At 36.4% G+C, this 13,965-nt stretch overlaps 1 protein-coding gene across 1 annotated transcript; it reads left to right on the plus strand.

Moving 5' to 3' along the window:
- The first annotated feature begins 543 nt into the window (after positions 1-543).
- LOC148546232 (uncharacterized) lies at positions 544-2,001 on the plus strand. The gene is made up of 2 exons (XM_088499161.1): positions 544-670; positions 782-2,001. The coding sequence occupies exons 1-2, from the start codon at positions 544-546 to the stop codon at positions 1,999-2,001; spliced, it is 1,347 nt and encodes a 448-aa protein (XP_088355287.1).
- Positions 2,002-13,965: the final 11,964 nt, after the last annotated feature.

Raw genomic sequence — 13,965 nt, forward strand, 5'->3', positions numbered from 1 at the left:
ATAATTGATAATTTGATATAGTTGGTTTAGGAACTGTGAATTTGTGATTAAATTTGTTGTGATGATGTAATTGATACTTTAGTTTCATTTATTTATTTGTTAATTATTTTTGTATATTGAGATATTTTTGTCAATTTGTGTAAAATTATGAATTAATTTTATTAATTAATTAATTTAGGTTTATAATTTTATTCTATTAGTAATGGAGAAATATTTCAAAAGAACTTCATCATTGGAGATTGGATCCCAAAACAATTCATCACCTCTTCTAACAAGAGGAGGTTTTTAGAATTCGAAGTAGAAAGTCTCATAGCAGATCCAGGATAACGACCAAAGATTTCATGTTATCATCCGAATGACAGAGACAAAGTTAGATGTGCATATTTGCAAAAAGGTCCTTGTCAACCAAGGACTCATGATTTTCCTCAAACTGCTTGTGGTTCTTCTTTTCGAAGATTTAATCCTAATTGGTTTGATGATTATGGCAATTAGTTAGAGTATAGTATATCAAAAGATGCTATTTTTTGTCTTTGTTGTTATCTTATGAAACCTGAGACTGAAGGTGGCGATGCTTTTGTAACCAATGGCTTTTCAAATTGGAAAAAAAAGGAGAGATTACAAACTCATATTGGGATTCATGATAGTGCTCATAATCAAGCTTGGAGAAAATGTGAAGCACTTATGAAGCCAAAATAACACATTAGTACTGTACTGAAAAACAATCTGAGCAAGCTAAAAAAAATTATCAAATTCACTTGACAGCCACAATTGATTGTAGTAGATTTTTTTTTGCGACAAGGATTGGCCTTTCGTGGTAATGATGAGACAGATGATTCTGTTAATCAAGGAAATTTTTTGGAACTTCTAAATTTTCTTGTGAAACATAATGAAGAGATTGATTGTGCTTTCAAAAATGCTCGTGGGAATCTTAAACTAAGAGCTCCCTCAATTCAAAAAGATATTGTAAGAGCTGCTGCAAGTGAAACGACAAAAGTTATTATGAATGATCTTGGGGATGAATTGTTTGCTGTTTTTGTTGATGAAGCCCGCGACATTTCTATTAAGGAGCAAATGTCAGTTTGTTTAAGGTATGTGAATAAAGAAGGGCAAGTTAGGGAGCATTTTCTTGGTCTTGTTCATGTTTCTAATACTAATGATTTATCTCTAAAATTAGCATTGGAGTCATTATTAGAAACATATAATTTAAGTTTATCAAGAGTACGTGGCCAAGGATATGACGGTGCAAGTAACATGCAAGGAGAATTTAATGGTTTGAAAACTTTGATATTGAAAGAAAATTCTTATGCTTTCTATGTACATTGCTTTGCCCACCAACTTCAGTTAGATCTTGTAACGGTTGCAAAAAAACAAGTTGAAATCGCTTTGCTTTTTAATTTGTTAACCAATTTGTGCAATGTTGTTGGAGCTTCGTGTAAACGAAGAGATATGCTTCGTGATAGTCAGATGACTAAGACAATTGAAGCATTACAAAGTGGAGAAATTTCTAGTGGACGTGGTTTATATCAAGAAATAGCTTTGAAAAGAGCTGGAGACACTAGATGGGGTTCACACTATGGAACTATACTTAGATTAATTTCTTTGTTTCCTTCTGTGGTCAATGTTCTTGAATATGTTGAGGAAGATGGAAATAATTCAGAACAAAGAGCTGAAGCATGTCATTTATTGAATGTCATTCAATCCTTTGAATTTATTTTCAACTTGCACTTGATGAAAAATATCTTGAGAGTTACTAATGAATTATCTCAAGCGTTACAAAAGAATGATCAAGACATTGTAAATGCTATGGCATTGGTTAAAGTGTCTAAGCAACGGTTGCAAACTATAAGAGATGATGGTTGGTCTCTTTTACTTGACGAAGTCTCATTGTTTTGTGACAAACATAATATTACTATTCCAAAAATGGATGATATATTTGTGTTACAAGGAAGATCAAGACGAAAAAGCTCAAAAGATCTCAAATTTGCATCATTTTCAAGTTGAGATATTCTATCAAGTAGTTGACAGACAACTTCAAGAATTCAACAATCGTTTTATAGAGGTGAATACTGAATTGTTTCTATGTATAGCTTGTCTGAATCCAAGACACTCATTTTTTTGCATTTGGTAAGGAGAAGTTGATCCAGTTAGCTCAATTCTATCCATTAGAATTTTCTTCTACTCAACTTTTGGCACTTGATAGTCAACTTGAGAATTTCATATTAGATGTGCGTTCTGATGATCAATTCTCAAATTTAAATGGGATTGGTGCTCTTTCTTAGAAATTGGTTGAGACTCAAAAAAAATATTTTTTATCCATTAGTGTTTCTTCTTTTGAAGTTAGCTTTAGTTTTGCCTGTAGCAACTGCATCAGTTGAAAGAACTTTTTCTGCTATGAACATCATAAAGAGTCGGCTCCGTAACCGTATGGGAGATGAATTTTAAATGATTTTTAGTGACATATATAGAAAGAGAGACATTTGATTGTATTGACAATGAAAAGATTATTCAATCTTTTCAAAGTATGAAACCTAGAAGAATGGAATTTTAAATTGTTTATTATTTTGAATTATTATTTTATTGTTTTAATTTGTTAGTTAAATAATTTGAAAAATAATCATATTTTATAATACCATAGTATAATTATAAAAACTATTATATATATATATATATATATATATATATTTTTTTTTTTTTGCCCCACTGATAAAATTTTTTGGATCCGCCACTGATTGTATGGTTAATTGTATATAAATATATACTTGATGATGGTTTGGATGTAGAATGAATGGGTTTGAATGTGATGATATACATATTGTAGATGATGATTATTGATGAGTTATGTTGGTGGGTGTTGAGATTTGAAGATGGATATTGATGATGATTTTTTATTGTTGGTTATTGTGGTTGATGAGGATTGTTGAGTATTATTGGTGTTGATGAGTTTTATGATGGGTTTGGTTAATGATAGATATTGTTTGATAATGACTATTGGAATTTATGAGGATTTGTTTTGGTAGTTGAGGTAGTTGTTGATTGATGATGATTATGAGTGTAGATTTATGATTAAATGGAAAATTATGGATTGGTAGTGACATGGTATAATGGTTGAGTAATTTAGGTGTGAAGTTGAGGAGAATGATATTAAATGGTAGTTGAGGAATTTGGATGTGCTATTAGGTTGAATTTAGAGTTGGAATGAGGTGAGTATTAAATGGTTTAATGATTAAGAAGGTTGTGTGATTGATAAAATGGTTGGAGGGGTGGTCTTGAATTGAGAATTTGGCAAAATTGAGTTTTTAGTGTTTTTGGTAAAAATGGATTTTTGGTGAATTTTGACAGATCATAACTTGAGCCTCAATTTTTGAAATTTGTTGAGATTTGCTTTAAATTAAAGTTCATTGAAAACTCTTTAAATGGATATAAATTTTGTAAGAAATGAATTTTTGTAGAGGAAGTTATGATCATTCAAAGTTTGGTGTCAAAATCTGAATTCTGTGCATGCTGCAGAATTTGTGATTTCTGGTTTGTGTGCACACGCACATCCTTGTGCGCACGCACACCCCTGTGATTTTTCGAACATGTGCGCACGCACAGCCTTGTGCGTATGCACACACAGGGGAAGGCTGTCTGTTTAGAGCGCTAGCACAACCTGTGCGCGCATACAACCAACGAAGGTTTACAACCTGTGCTCACGCACATGTTGGAAGGTGCACTCTGTTGAGGGCGTTCGCACGCCTTGTGCGAGCGAACAGAGTTTGGAAAATTTTATACTTGTGCGTACGCACACCTCTATGCGTACGTACACTTTCTAAAATCTCCTGGGCGTGCGCGCGCACACCCCTGTGCGTACGCACACGCCCTGTTTTTCAAACTTAAGCTTTGTTTTCAACTATTTCACCTTCTTAATAAGATTGTAAGTTTCTGTGACACCATTTTAAGACTCTTGGGCTTATTATTGGGCATTAAAACATGGGTAAGGTCTTAAGAGATTTGGTTTGGTATTATTTTGAAAAGTTAGAGAACGGAGGCTTAGGTTTCTGGTGTACTGAGGATGGGTTTGGTGGAGTGCAAAAGAAGAATGGTATATGAATTAAGAAAATTGACGAACTAGTGAGTTCGGAATAGAAAGTTATAAATTGACGAGGGTTGTGATGAGTTGAAAACTTGGATATGAATGATTATGGGTGATGGAATGAGTATGAGCAGAAGTGTGCTATGAGGAGTGGCCTCTGAGATTGAATACGTGATTATGATATGCATTATTATCCATCGTAGAGGCTGTGATAGTCTCCCGCCTACGTTCAGATGTGAGGCTTGAAGCTGGGCTTCTCACTCATGTTTATCGCTCAAGAGAAATGTGGTAGGGCACTCTCCCTCGAAATGTTTTTCCCTCTGAAAGGAGAAGGTGGTAGGGCACTTATCCCTCGAAATTTTTCCTCCTGAGCATGGGTTTCTCTCTGGTTGCAAGGTGGTAGGGCACTAACCCACGGAATCATGCGGCATCCAGAGGATGGTGGTAGGGCACTCTCCCTCGGAACGTTTCCCTTTGAAAGGAGAAGGTGGTAGGGCGCTTATCCCTCGAAATTATTCCTCCTGAGTGTGCACAATAGAGAGACTAATCCGGGAATTGCCGACCGGATTTTCTGTCAGGTTTGGCACTATAACCGACATGTGATATCACAGCCAATAGGACAGACATTCATCATGCGCATCTTCTATATGTTTGCTTACTTTGATTACTTGAGTTTTCCTAATTGTATAATATGCCTACTTGCTTCTTGAATTACTTGTATATACATGAATACTACCTGTGTTTTCCTTGCTTGCATTATCTGTTTTTGTCTGGTGCTGAGAAGGTTAGGTAGGCGGTGGCAATGGGATAGCACGGAGGCTAGGCAGGTGAAGGCTATGGGACAGCGGTGACTAGTTTTAGTTGGACACTCCCTAGGTTTAGATACCCTTGTTTACTGTTACGATTTAAGTTATTTATTATTGTTTCTAAGCTTGAATATTTTTTTGGTATGAAGCTCTAGGATTGCCTTTGGCATCCCGGGGTCTTACATCTTACTTTACTGGGTACTGTTACCATACTGAGAATCTCCGGTTCTCATTCCATACGTTGTTGTGTTTTTCAGATGCAGGTCGCAACCCACCTCAATGAGTTGCTTGATGGTAGCAGAGCAGAGGATTATATTCTATTTTGTTGTCAATTTGGTTATTTTGGCTAGTACTCTCACTTTTGTATTTTATTTGACTTAGAGTCTTACTTTATAAGAGATATTTTGTATAAGCTGATTTATCTTCAAAACTCTGTATGTCAGTATTTAACTAGCCGATCCAAACTCCGCGGGCTTAGGCTAGTATCTTATGATTATTATACTCTTATATAACTACATATACCTTGTTACCTTACATAGTGGATCTTATCTCTTACGCTTGTAGCTTCGTGTGAACGTTTGCACTTTGTAACTACGTATTTTGAGCTTATTTTCTTCATCGGGCTTCTAGAATTATTATTCCTTCTATATATATTTATATATGAACCTTAGAATTGTCGTAACTCTTGATTAACCTTTGCTTACGGCATGAGATAAGGCTTAGGGTAATTAGGGTGTTACAATCAAGTTAGGTTGAGTTAGAATATTGAGCCCTTAGCTACCCCACTTTGTTTATTGCTTATTTATGGTTGTAAAGGATAGTTTTAAGTTTGAATCTGTTGTCGGAAGTTCTAGGATTGCCTTCAACTTTTCTGGGATATTATATGTTAGCTATGTGGACACCGTTACCATGTTGAGAACCTCCGGTTCTCATTCCATACAAATATTGTGGTTTTCAGACGTAGGACGTGAGGCACCTCGTTGAGGCAAACAAGGAGCTTTCTGAACCGAAGAAATGTTCTTTTGGGAGTTTTAATTTGTTAGAGTTGTATATATTTGTATCTCCACTGTATATATATATTTTATGTTTGTCCCTCTTAAAGGTTGTCTTGGAAAAACAGGATTTGTAAACAATATATTCTAGGTACCTTGGGGCTTCTTGTGTGTGTATATATATATATATATATATATATATATATATTCTCTGATCGGTCTTGATTTCGCGAGCCGAGTCAGAAGTTTTGTTATCTGTATCCTTGGAAGTCAGCTCTTGTATATATATATATTGTTTTACTCTTATCATATCTGATTTACGTTATCGTATTCGTGAGTGCTGCGCTTTTCGGTTTAACGCTTTTGTTTTAACTTTCTTTCAAAGGCTCCTAAATAAAACAATTTTTCACCTATATTATATTATATAATTTTACTTTTAGAGGTCGTAACGCCTCACCACCTCGGTTTTATGACTTAATCATAAGACTTTGTATGGTAGGGTGTTATATTATGGTAGCAGAGCAGTTGTTTCCCATAAAAAGCCTGTGGAATGGACTGACTATGCTTCTAAGCATACTCTGGCTGTGTGCATATGCTATTTAGGATGTCTGTTTGACATATATAGCATAAATTTTCATGAGCATTACCTTTGGATATTTGAAATACTAGATTCGAGATATTAATATTCATCACCTAAACATCAATTATGCGGTTTGGACAGAACCCAAAGGGCGTCTCGTGGGAACGAGTGAGGTGATACGGTTGATTTTCTCGGCTGCTGCTATGAAAGCTACTGCTGAAGGGATGGAACGTAGAGGTTGTGAGGACATTAGGACGGTTATACTAAGAAGGAGAAGTTGCCGGACATAAGCCATTGTGGAGATCGGAAGAAGGTTGATATAAATGAATTAGAGTGCGGCAGCGAAAGCGCGCAGAGTGGGAAGACCTTAGAACTACTATACGTTGAGTTAAGAAGGAGGATTATTCTCATGAACTCGCGTGGCGGATGATATTTTCGAGGGCAAAAATTTCTGTTAGGGGGGTAGGATGTAAAACCCGCAAAATTAGTAAATAATTAGCTAATAAATTAATTATTAATCCAAGAAATTTAAAAATAGAGTTTTATAGTCTAATGAGATAGGATTAATTAAAATATGAATTTTGACACTAATTTTAAAAAATTTGGCCCAATATTGGGCCAAACGGGCCGAACTGGGCCCGTATTTGGCCCAAGTCCCAACCCAATCCGTTATAACACAAAGAACTCAGCTCTTTGTTCCTAAAGCCATAGGAAAGGGGGAGAAGGAAAGAGCAAAACCCTCACTCAAATTTCAATTCGCATAACTTTAGATCCGGAGCTCCGATTGACGAGCCATCAGCGGCCACGTATTTATCTCGGAATCCTCTACAAAACCCACCCAATAACATGGTAAGGAATTCATTCTCTTTTCCCCAAAATTTCCTTTCTCAGTTTCGAATTTGAGGGGGTGTTGGAATTAGGAATTTATATGATTTTGGTGTTTCAGGTTCGAATTAACTCGTAGAAATTAGCGAGTTTTGTTCAGTTGAGGTGTGAGTAAGGTAAGAACTCCAAGCCTTATGTTGATTTGTGAATTAGCAAGTTTGAATATTGATTATAGTGATATGTTGTGGGATTAGATTGAATATTGTTGATTTGGAGCACATTGATGATGTTGGGAGCTTGAGTGTTGGACCTTGGTGGCTGGAACAGTTCGGAGAGGTTTTGGGGGCTGTGAGTTTGTGCGGAATGGTGCTAATTGTGGTGTTCAGACCCTTACAAAAATCGGCCAAGGTATAGTTTTGATTTCTCGTAACTAAAATATAATGTCTTGTGAAAACTTAGGCTAGATGACCATAGAATAAGTTTGGTTTGAAGTTGGTTGTTGATTTGATTAATGAACATAAGAGTACTTGTTGTTAGTGTTGTTGAGTTGAGTGGTTGGATTGTATGTTGTATGAATGATGTGTTTAATATTGTATGTGAGGATTGGTAAATAAAAAGGATGATGTTATTGGAATGTCGATGTTATTAATGAATTGGGATTGGTTGGTATTTATGAGGCTTGGCGAGTTAATGTTGTTGTCAGTGAAATAATATAAATTTTGTGAATATTGATGAAGTGTATATGCTTGTTGTTGATTTATGTTGTAATAATGAAGTTGATTGATGTGGTGACGATATTAATGATGTATGAATTAGTATTGTTGGTAAGTTGAGGAATAAGGTTGTAATGAGTGAAAGAGTTGGTGTTGGTGTTAATGATTTTGTGTAAGGAATATCTTGATATGAGAATGAAGAATTGATGTGTAATTGGTGTGATTTAGGCTATATATGGTTGAAGTAGTTTGTTAGGAAAGTGTAACTTCTGTGAAAATAGAGGCTGAGAATGTTATGTGAAAAAAATTAATTTTTGAATGAACTTCGGAGAGTCATAACTGGACTTCCAGAATCTCAAACGTTTCCAAACTTATTTTATATGAAAATTGGATTCGTGAAGTTTACACCATTTAAAGAACGAGTGAAAAATGTTTTAAAACGAGAAAGTTATGCGCGTCGGAAGTTTGGTGTGTTAAGATGAAATTTTGTAGTATTCAAGATTTTTGTCAATTCTACATAGCTTGCGTACGCGAGCCTCCCATGCTGCGCAGGCGTTCGGTTCGGGTTGACTATCCCGCGTATGCAAGAGGCTGCGTGCCTACGCGAGTAGGGGAAAAACGCACCCACGCGTATGCAAACTATGTGATGCGTATGCGGGACACCTGATTTTAGTAAAATGAATTTTATGTTTTCAAACGTAATTTTGAACCTCTAATTTTACTTTCTAAGACCCTGAAACTTAGTTCTGATTATAGGGAGAGGGGTAAGCTTAGAGAAAGAGTTAACTTAACAGATAAGAAAGGTTTGAAGTAATGAATGATGATTTAGGAAGTTTGGAAATGAGGGTTTGTAAATGAATGTAATATATGATCCCCGGGTAGTAGGCAGTGGCATTGTCCACTTGCTCTGGATATGAGATGAGAAAGAAAAATTATGAAAAACTGAGTTAATTTTAGAATTTTGAATGAACATGATTAATGAGGATGATTAATGATGAAATTATTATAAATTATACTTAATGTTTGACTTGAGATTGAATGAATTCTTGAATGAGATACCTAGGTAGTAGCAAGGATTATGGTTCATCTCGCTTACTCCAGGTCAGTGATTGAGATACTTGGGCAGTAGCAAGGATTGTGGTTTATCCCGCTTGTTCCAGGTCAGTGATTGTAATGCTTGGGTAGTAGTAGCAGTAGTATATTATTCTGCTTGCTCTAGGTTGAACTTTTAAACACCCGCTTGAGTAGCCGCAGCAGTAGTGGTTTAATTCCACTTACTCTGGGTTAAGCGAGTAGTAGCACGGGGTTGTAGCTCAGACCCACTTGCTTCGCAATGGGTGTTTCTGTCTATGGTTAGCTACTAGGACGTGTTGGGTTGGTTATATAACCAACAGATAATATCATCAGCCATAGAACAGACATACATCATATGCATTTGTATGTCTTGTTTGATTCTGCATTAATTGGGCTTGCCTGTGTGATTATTATGCCTACTTGCTAAAATTTTTACCTGCTTTAATTGTATTATACTTGTGCTTACTTTGTCTGTATTTTGCTTGTCTGTGTTGTGGAGTTCTGGAGGAACAGAGGAAGGTAAGAGGCTAAAGGATCAAGTTAGGTTGAGTTAGAATTTTGAACCCTTAGCTACCCCACTTTGTTTATGGCTTATTTATGGTTGTAAAGGATAGTTTTAAGTTTGAATCTGTTGTCAGAAGTTCTAGGATCGCCTCCGGCTTTTCCGGGACATTATATGTTAGTTATGTGGGAACCGTTACCATGCTGAGAACCTCCGATTTTCATTCCATACAAATATTGTGGTTTTCAGATGCAGGACGTGAGGCACCTCGCTGAGGCATACTAGGAGCTTTCTGAAGCAAAGAAATGTTCTTTTGGGAGTTTTAATTTAGTAGAGTTGTATATATTTGTATCTTCATTGTACATATATTTTATGTTTGTCCCTCTTGGAGGTTGACTTGGAGAAACAGGTTTTGTAAACAGTATTTTGGGTACCTTGGGGCTTCTTGTATACATATATATATTCTTTGACCGGTCTTGAATTCGCGAGCTGAGTCCGAAGTTTTGTTATCTTTATCCTTGGAAGTCACCTCTTGTATATATATTTTGGTTTAATCTTATCCTATTCGATTTATGTTATCGTATTCGTGAGTGCTGCGATTTTTGGTTTAACACTTTTCTTTTAACTTTCGTTCAAAGGCTCCTAAATAAAAAAATTTTTCACCTATATTATATTATATAATTTTACTTTTAGAGGATGTAATGCCTCACCACCTCGGTTTTATGACTTAAGCATAAGACTTTGTGTGGTAGGGTGTTACATTATGGTAGCAGAGAAGTTCGTTTCCATAGAGCCTGTGGAATGGACTGACTATGCTTCTGAGCATACTCTGGCTGTGTGCATATGCTTTTTAGGATGTCTGTTTGACTTATATAGTATAAATGTTCATGAGAATTATCTTTGGAGATTCGAAGCACTAGATTTGAGATATTAAGATTCATCACCTGAATATCAATTGTGCGGTGTGGACAGAACCCAAAGGGCATTTCATGGCCACGAGTGAGGTTATACGGTTGATTTTCTTGGCTGCTGCTATGAAAGATACTGCTGAAGGGATGGAGTGCGGAGGTTGCGAGGGCATTAGGACCGTTATGCTGAGAAGGAGAAGTTGTCAGACATAAGCCGTTGTAGAAATCGGCAGAAAGTTGATATAAACGAATCGAAGTGCGGCAGCGGAAGAGCACAGAGTGGGAAGACCTTGGAACTACTATATGTTAAGTTAAGAAGGAGGATTATTCTCATGAACTCGCGTGGCGGACGATATTTTCAAGGATGAAAATTCCTGTTAGGGGGGTAGGATGTAAAACCCGCAAAATTAGTAAATAATTAGCCGATAAATTAATTATTAATCCAATAAATTAGAAAATGGAGTTTTATAGTTTAATGAGGTAGGATTATCTAAAATATGAATTTTGACACTAATTTCTAAAAAATTTGGCCCAAGATTGGCCCAAACGGGTCGAATCGGGTGAACCAGGCCTGTATTGGGCCCAAGGCCCAACTCAATCCATTATAACATAAAGAGCTCAGCTCTTTGTTCCTTCCCCAAAATAAAAACACGCTGAAGCTAGGAAAGGGGGAGAAGGAAAGAGCAAAACCCTCACTCAAATTTCAATTAGTCATAACTTTTTATCCAGAGCTGCGATTGACAAGCCGTCAGCGGTCACGCATTCGTCTCGGAATCCTCTACGAAACCCACCCAATAATTTGGTAAGAAATTCATTCTATCTTTTCCAAATCTTCCCCTCTCAATTTCAAATCTGAGGGGTGTTGAAATTGGGAATTTATATGATTTTGGTATTTTAGGTTCGAATTAACTCGCAAAAATTAACGAGTTTTGTTCAGTTGAGGTGTGAGTAAGGTAAGGACTCCAAGTCCCTTGTTGATTTGTGAATTAGCAAGCTTGAATATTGATTATAGTGATATGTTATGGGATTAGATTGAATATTCTTTATTTAGAGCACATTGATGATGTTGGGAGCTTGAGTGTTGGACCTTGGTGGCTGGAATTCAGTTCAGAAAGGTTTTGGGGGCTGTGAGTTTATGCAAAACGGTGCTAATTGTGGTGTTCCGAGCCTTACGAGAATCGGCCAAGGTATGATTTCGGTTTCTCGTAACTAAAATATAATGTCTTGTGAAAACTTAGGCTAGATGACCATAGGATAAGTTTGGTTTGAAGTCGGTTGTTGATTTGATTAATGAACATAAGAGTACTTGTTGTTAGTGTTGTTGAGTTAAGTGGTTGGATTGTATGTTGTATGAATGATGTGTTTAATATTGTATGTGAGGATTGGTAAATAATAAGGATGATGTTATTGGAATGTCGATGTTATTATTGAATTGGGATTGGCTGGTATTTATGAGGCTTGGCAAGTTAAGGTTGTTGTCGGTGAAATAATGTAAATTTTGTGAGGATTGATGAAGTCTATATGCATGTTGTTGATTGATGTTGTAATAATCAAGTTGATTGATGTGGTGACGATATTAATGATGTATGAATTAGTATTGTTGGTAAGTTGAGGAATAAGGTTGTAATGAGTGAAAGAGTTGGTGTTGGTGTTAATAATTTTGTGTAAGGAATGTCTTGATATGAGAATGAAGAATTGATGTGTAATTGGTTTGATTTGGGCTATATATGGTTGAAGTAGTTTGTTAGGAAAGTGTAACTTTTGTGAAAATAGAGGCTGAGAATGTTTTGTGAAGAAAATTGATTTTTGACCAAACTTCGCAGAATCATAACTTCGACGAACGGGTGAAAATATGTTTTAAAACGAGAAAGTTATGTGCTTTGGAAGTTTGGTGTGTAAAGTTGAAATTTTGTTGCATTCAAGATTTTTGTCAACTCTACATAACCCGCGTACACAAGACTCCCACGCGGCGCGGGCGTTCGGTTTTGGTTGGCTATCCCGCGTATGTGAGAGGCTACGTACGTACGCGAGTAGGGAAAAAATGCACCCACGCGTATGCGAACCATGTGATGCGTACACGGGACACCTGATTTCAGTAAAGTGAATTTTATGTTTTCAAACATAATTTTGAACCTCAACCTCTATTTTTACTTTTTAAGACCCTGAAACTTAGTTCTGATTATAGGGAGAGGGGTAAGCTTATTGAAGGAGTTAACTTAACAGAGAAAAAAGGTTTGAAGTAATGAATGATGATTTAGGAAGTTTGGAAATGAGAGTTTGTAAATGAATGTGATATGTGACCCCCGGGTAGTAGGCAGTGGCGTTGTCCACTTGCTCCGGGTATGAGATGAGAAAGAAAAATTATGAAAAATTGAGTTAATTATAGAATTTCGAATGAACATGATAAATGAGGATGATTAATGATGAAATGATTATAAATTATACTTAATATTTGACTTGAGATTGAATGAATTCTTGAATAAGATACTTGGGTAATAGCAAGGATTATGGTTCGTCCCGTTTGCTCCAGGTCAGTGATTGTGATACCTGGGCAGTAGCAAGGATTGTGGTTCGTCCCGCTTGCTCCAGGTCCGTAATTGTAACGCCTGAGTTTTAGCAGCAGTAGTGGATTATTCTTGTTGCTCCAGGTTGAGCTTTTAAACACCTGCCTGGGTAGTAGCAGCAATAGTGATTTAATTCCACTTGCTCTGGGTTAAGTAGGTAGTAGTAAAGGGGTTGTACCTTAGACCCACTTGCTTTGCAATGGGTGTTTCTGTCTATGGTTAGCTACCAAGACGTGTCGAGTTAGCTATATAACCGATAGATGATATCACCAGCCATAGGACAGGCATACATCATATGCATTTGTGTGTCTTGTTTGATTCTACATTAATTGGGCTTGCCTATGTGATTATTATACCTACTTGCTAAATTTTTTACCTACTGTAATTGTATTCTACTTGTGCTTGCTTTGTCTGTATTTTGGTTGTCGATGCTGTGGAGTTCTGGAGGAACAGAGGAAGGTGAGAGCCTAACGGATCAAGTTAGGTTGAGTTAGAATTTTGAACCCTTAGCTACCCTTCTTTGTTAATGGCTTATTTATGATTGTAAAGGATAGTTTTAAGTTTAAATCTATTGTCAGAAGTTTTAGGATTGTCTTCGGCCTTCTCGGAACATTATATGTTAATTATGTGAGTACTGTTACTATGCTGAGAACCTCCGGTTCTCATTCCATACAAATATTGTGGTTTTCAAAGGCAGGATGTGAGGCACCTCCCTGAGACATACTGGGAGCTTTCTGAAGCGAAGAAATGTTCTTTTGGGAGTTTTAATTTAGTAGAGTTGTATATATTTATTTCTCCACTGTATATATATTTTATGTTTGTCCCTCTTAGAGGTTGACTTGGAAAAACAGGTTTTGTAAACAGTATTTTGGGTACCTTGGGGCTTCTTATGTATATATATATGCTCTGATCGGTCTTGACTTTGCGAG

The sequence above is a fragment of the Arachis ipaensis genome, chromosome B9 (assembly GCF_059453495.1).
Source record: "Arachis ipaensis isolate K30076 ecotype BB chromosome B9, ASM5945349v1, whole genome shotgun sequence".
In the NCBI taxonomy this organism is placed as follows: Eukaryota; Viridiplantae; Streptophyta; class Magnoliopsida; order Fabales; family Fabaceae; genus Arachis; species Arachis ipaensis.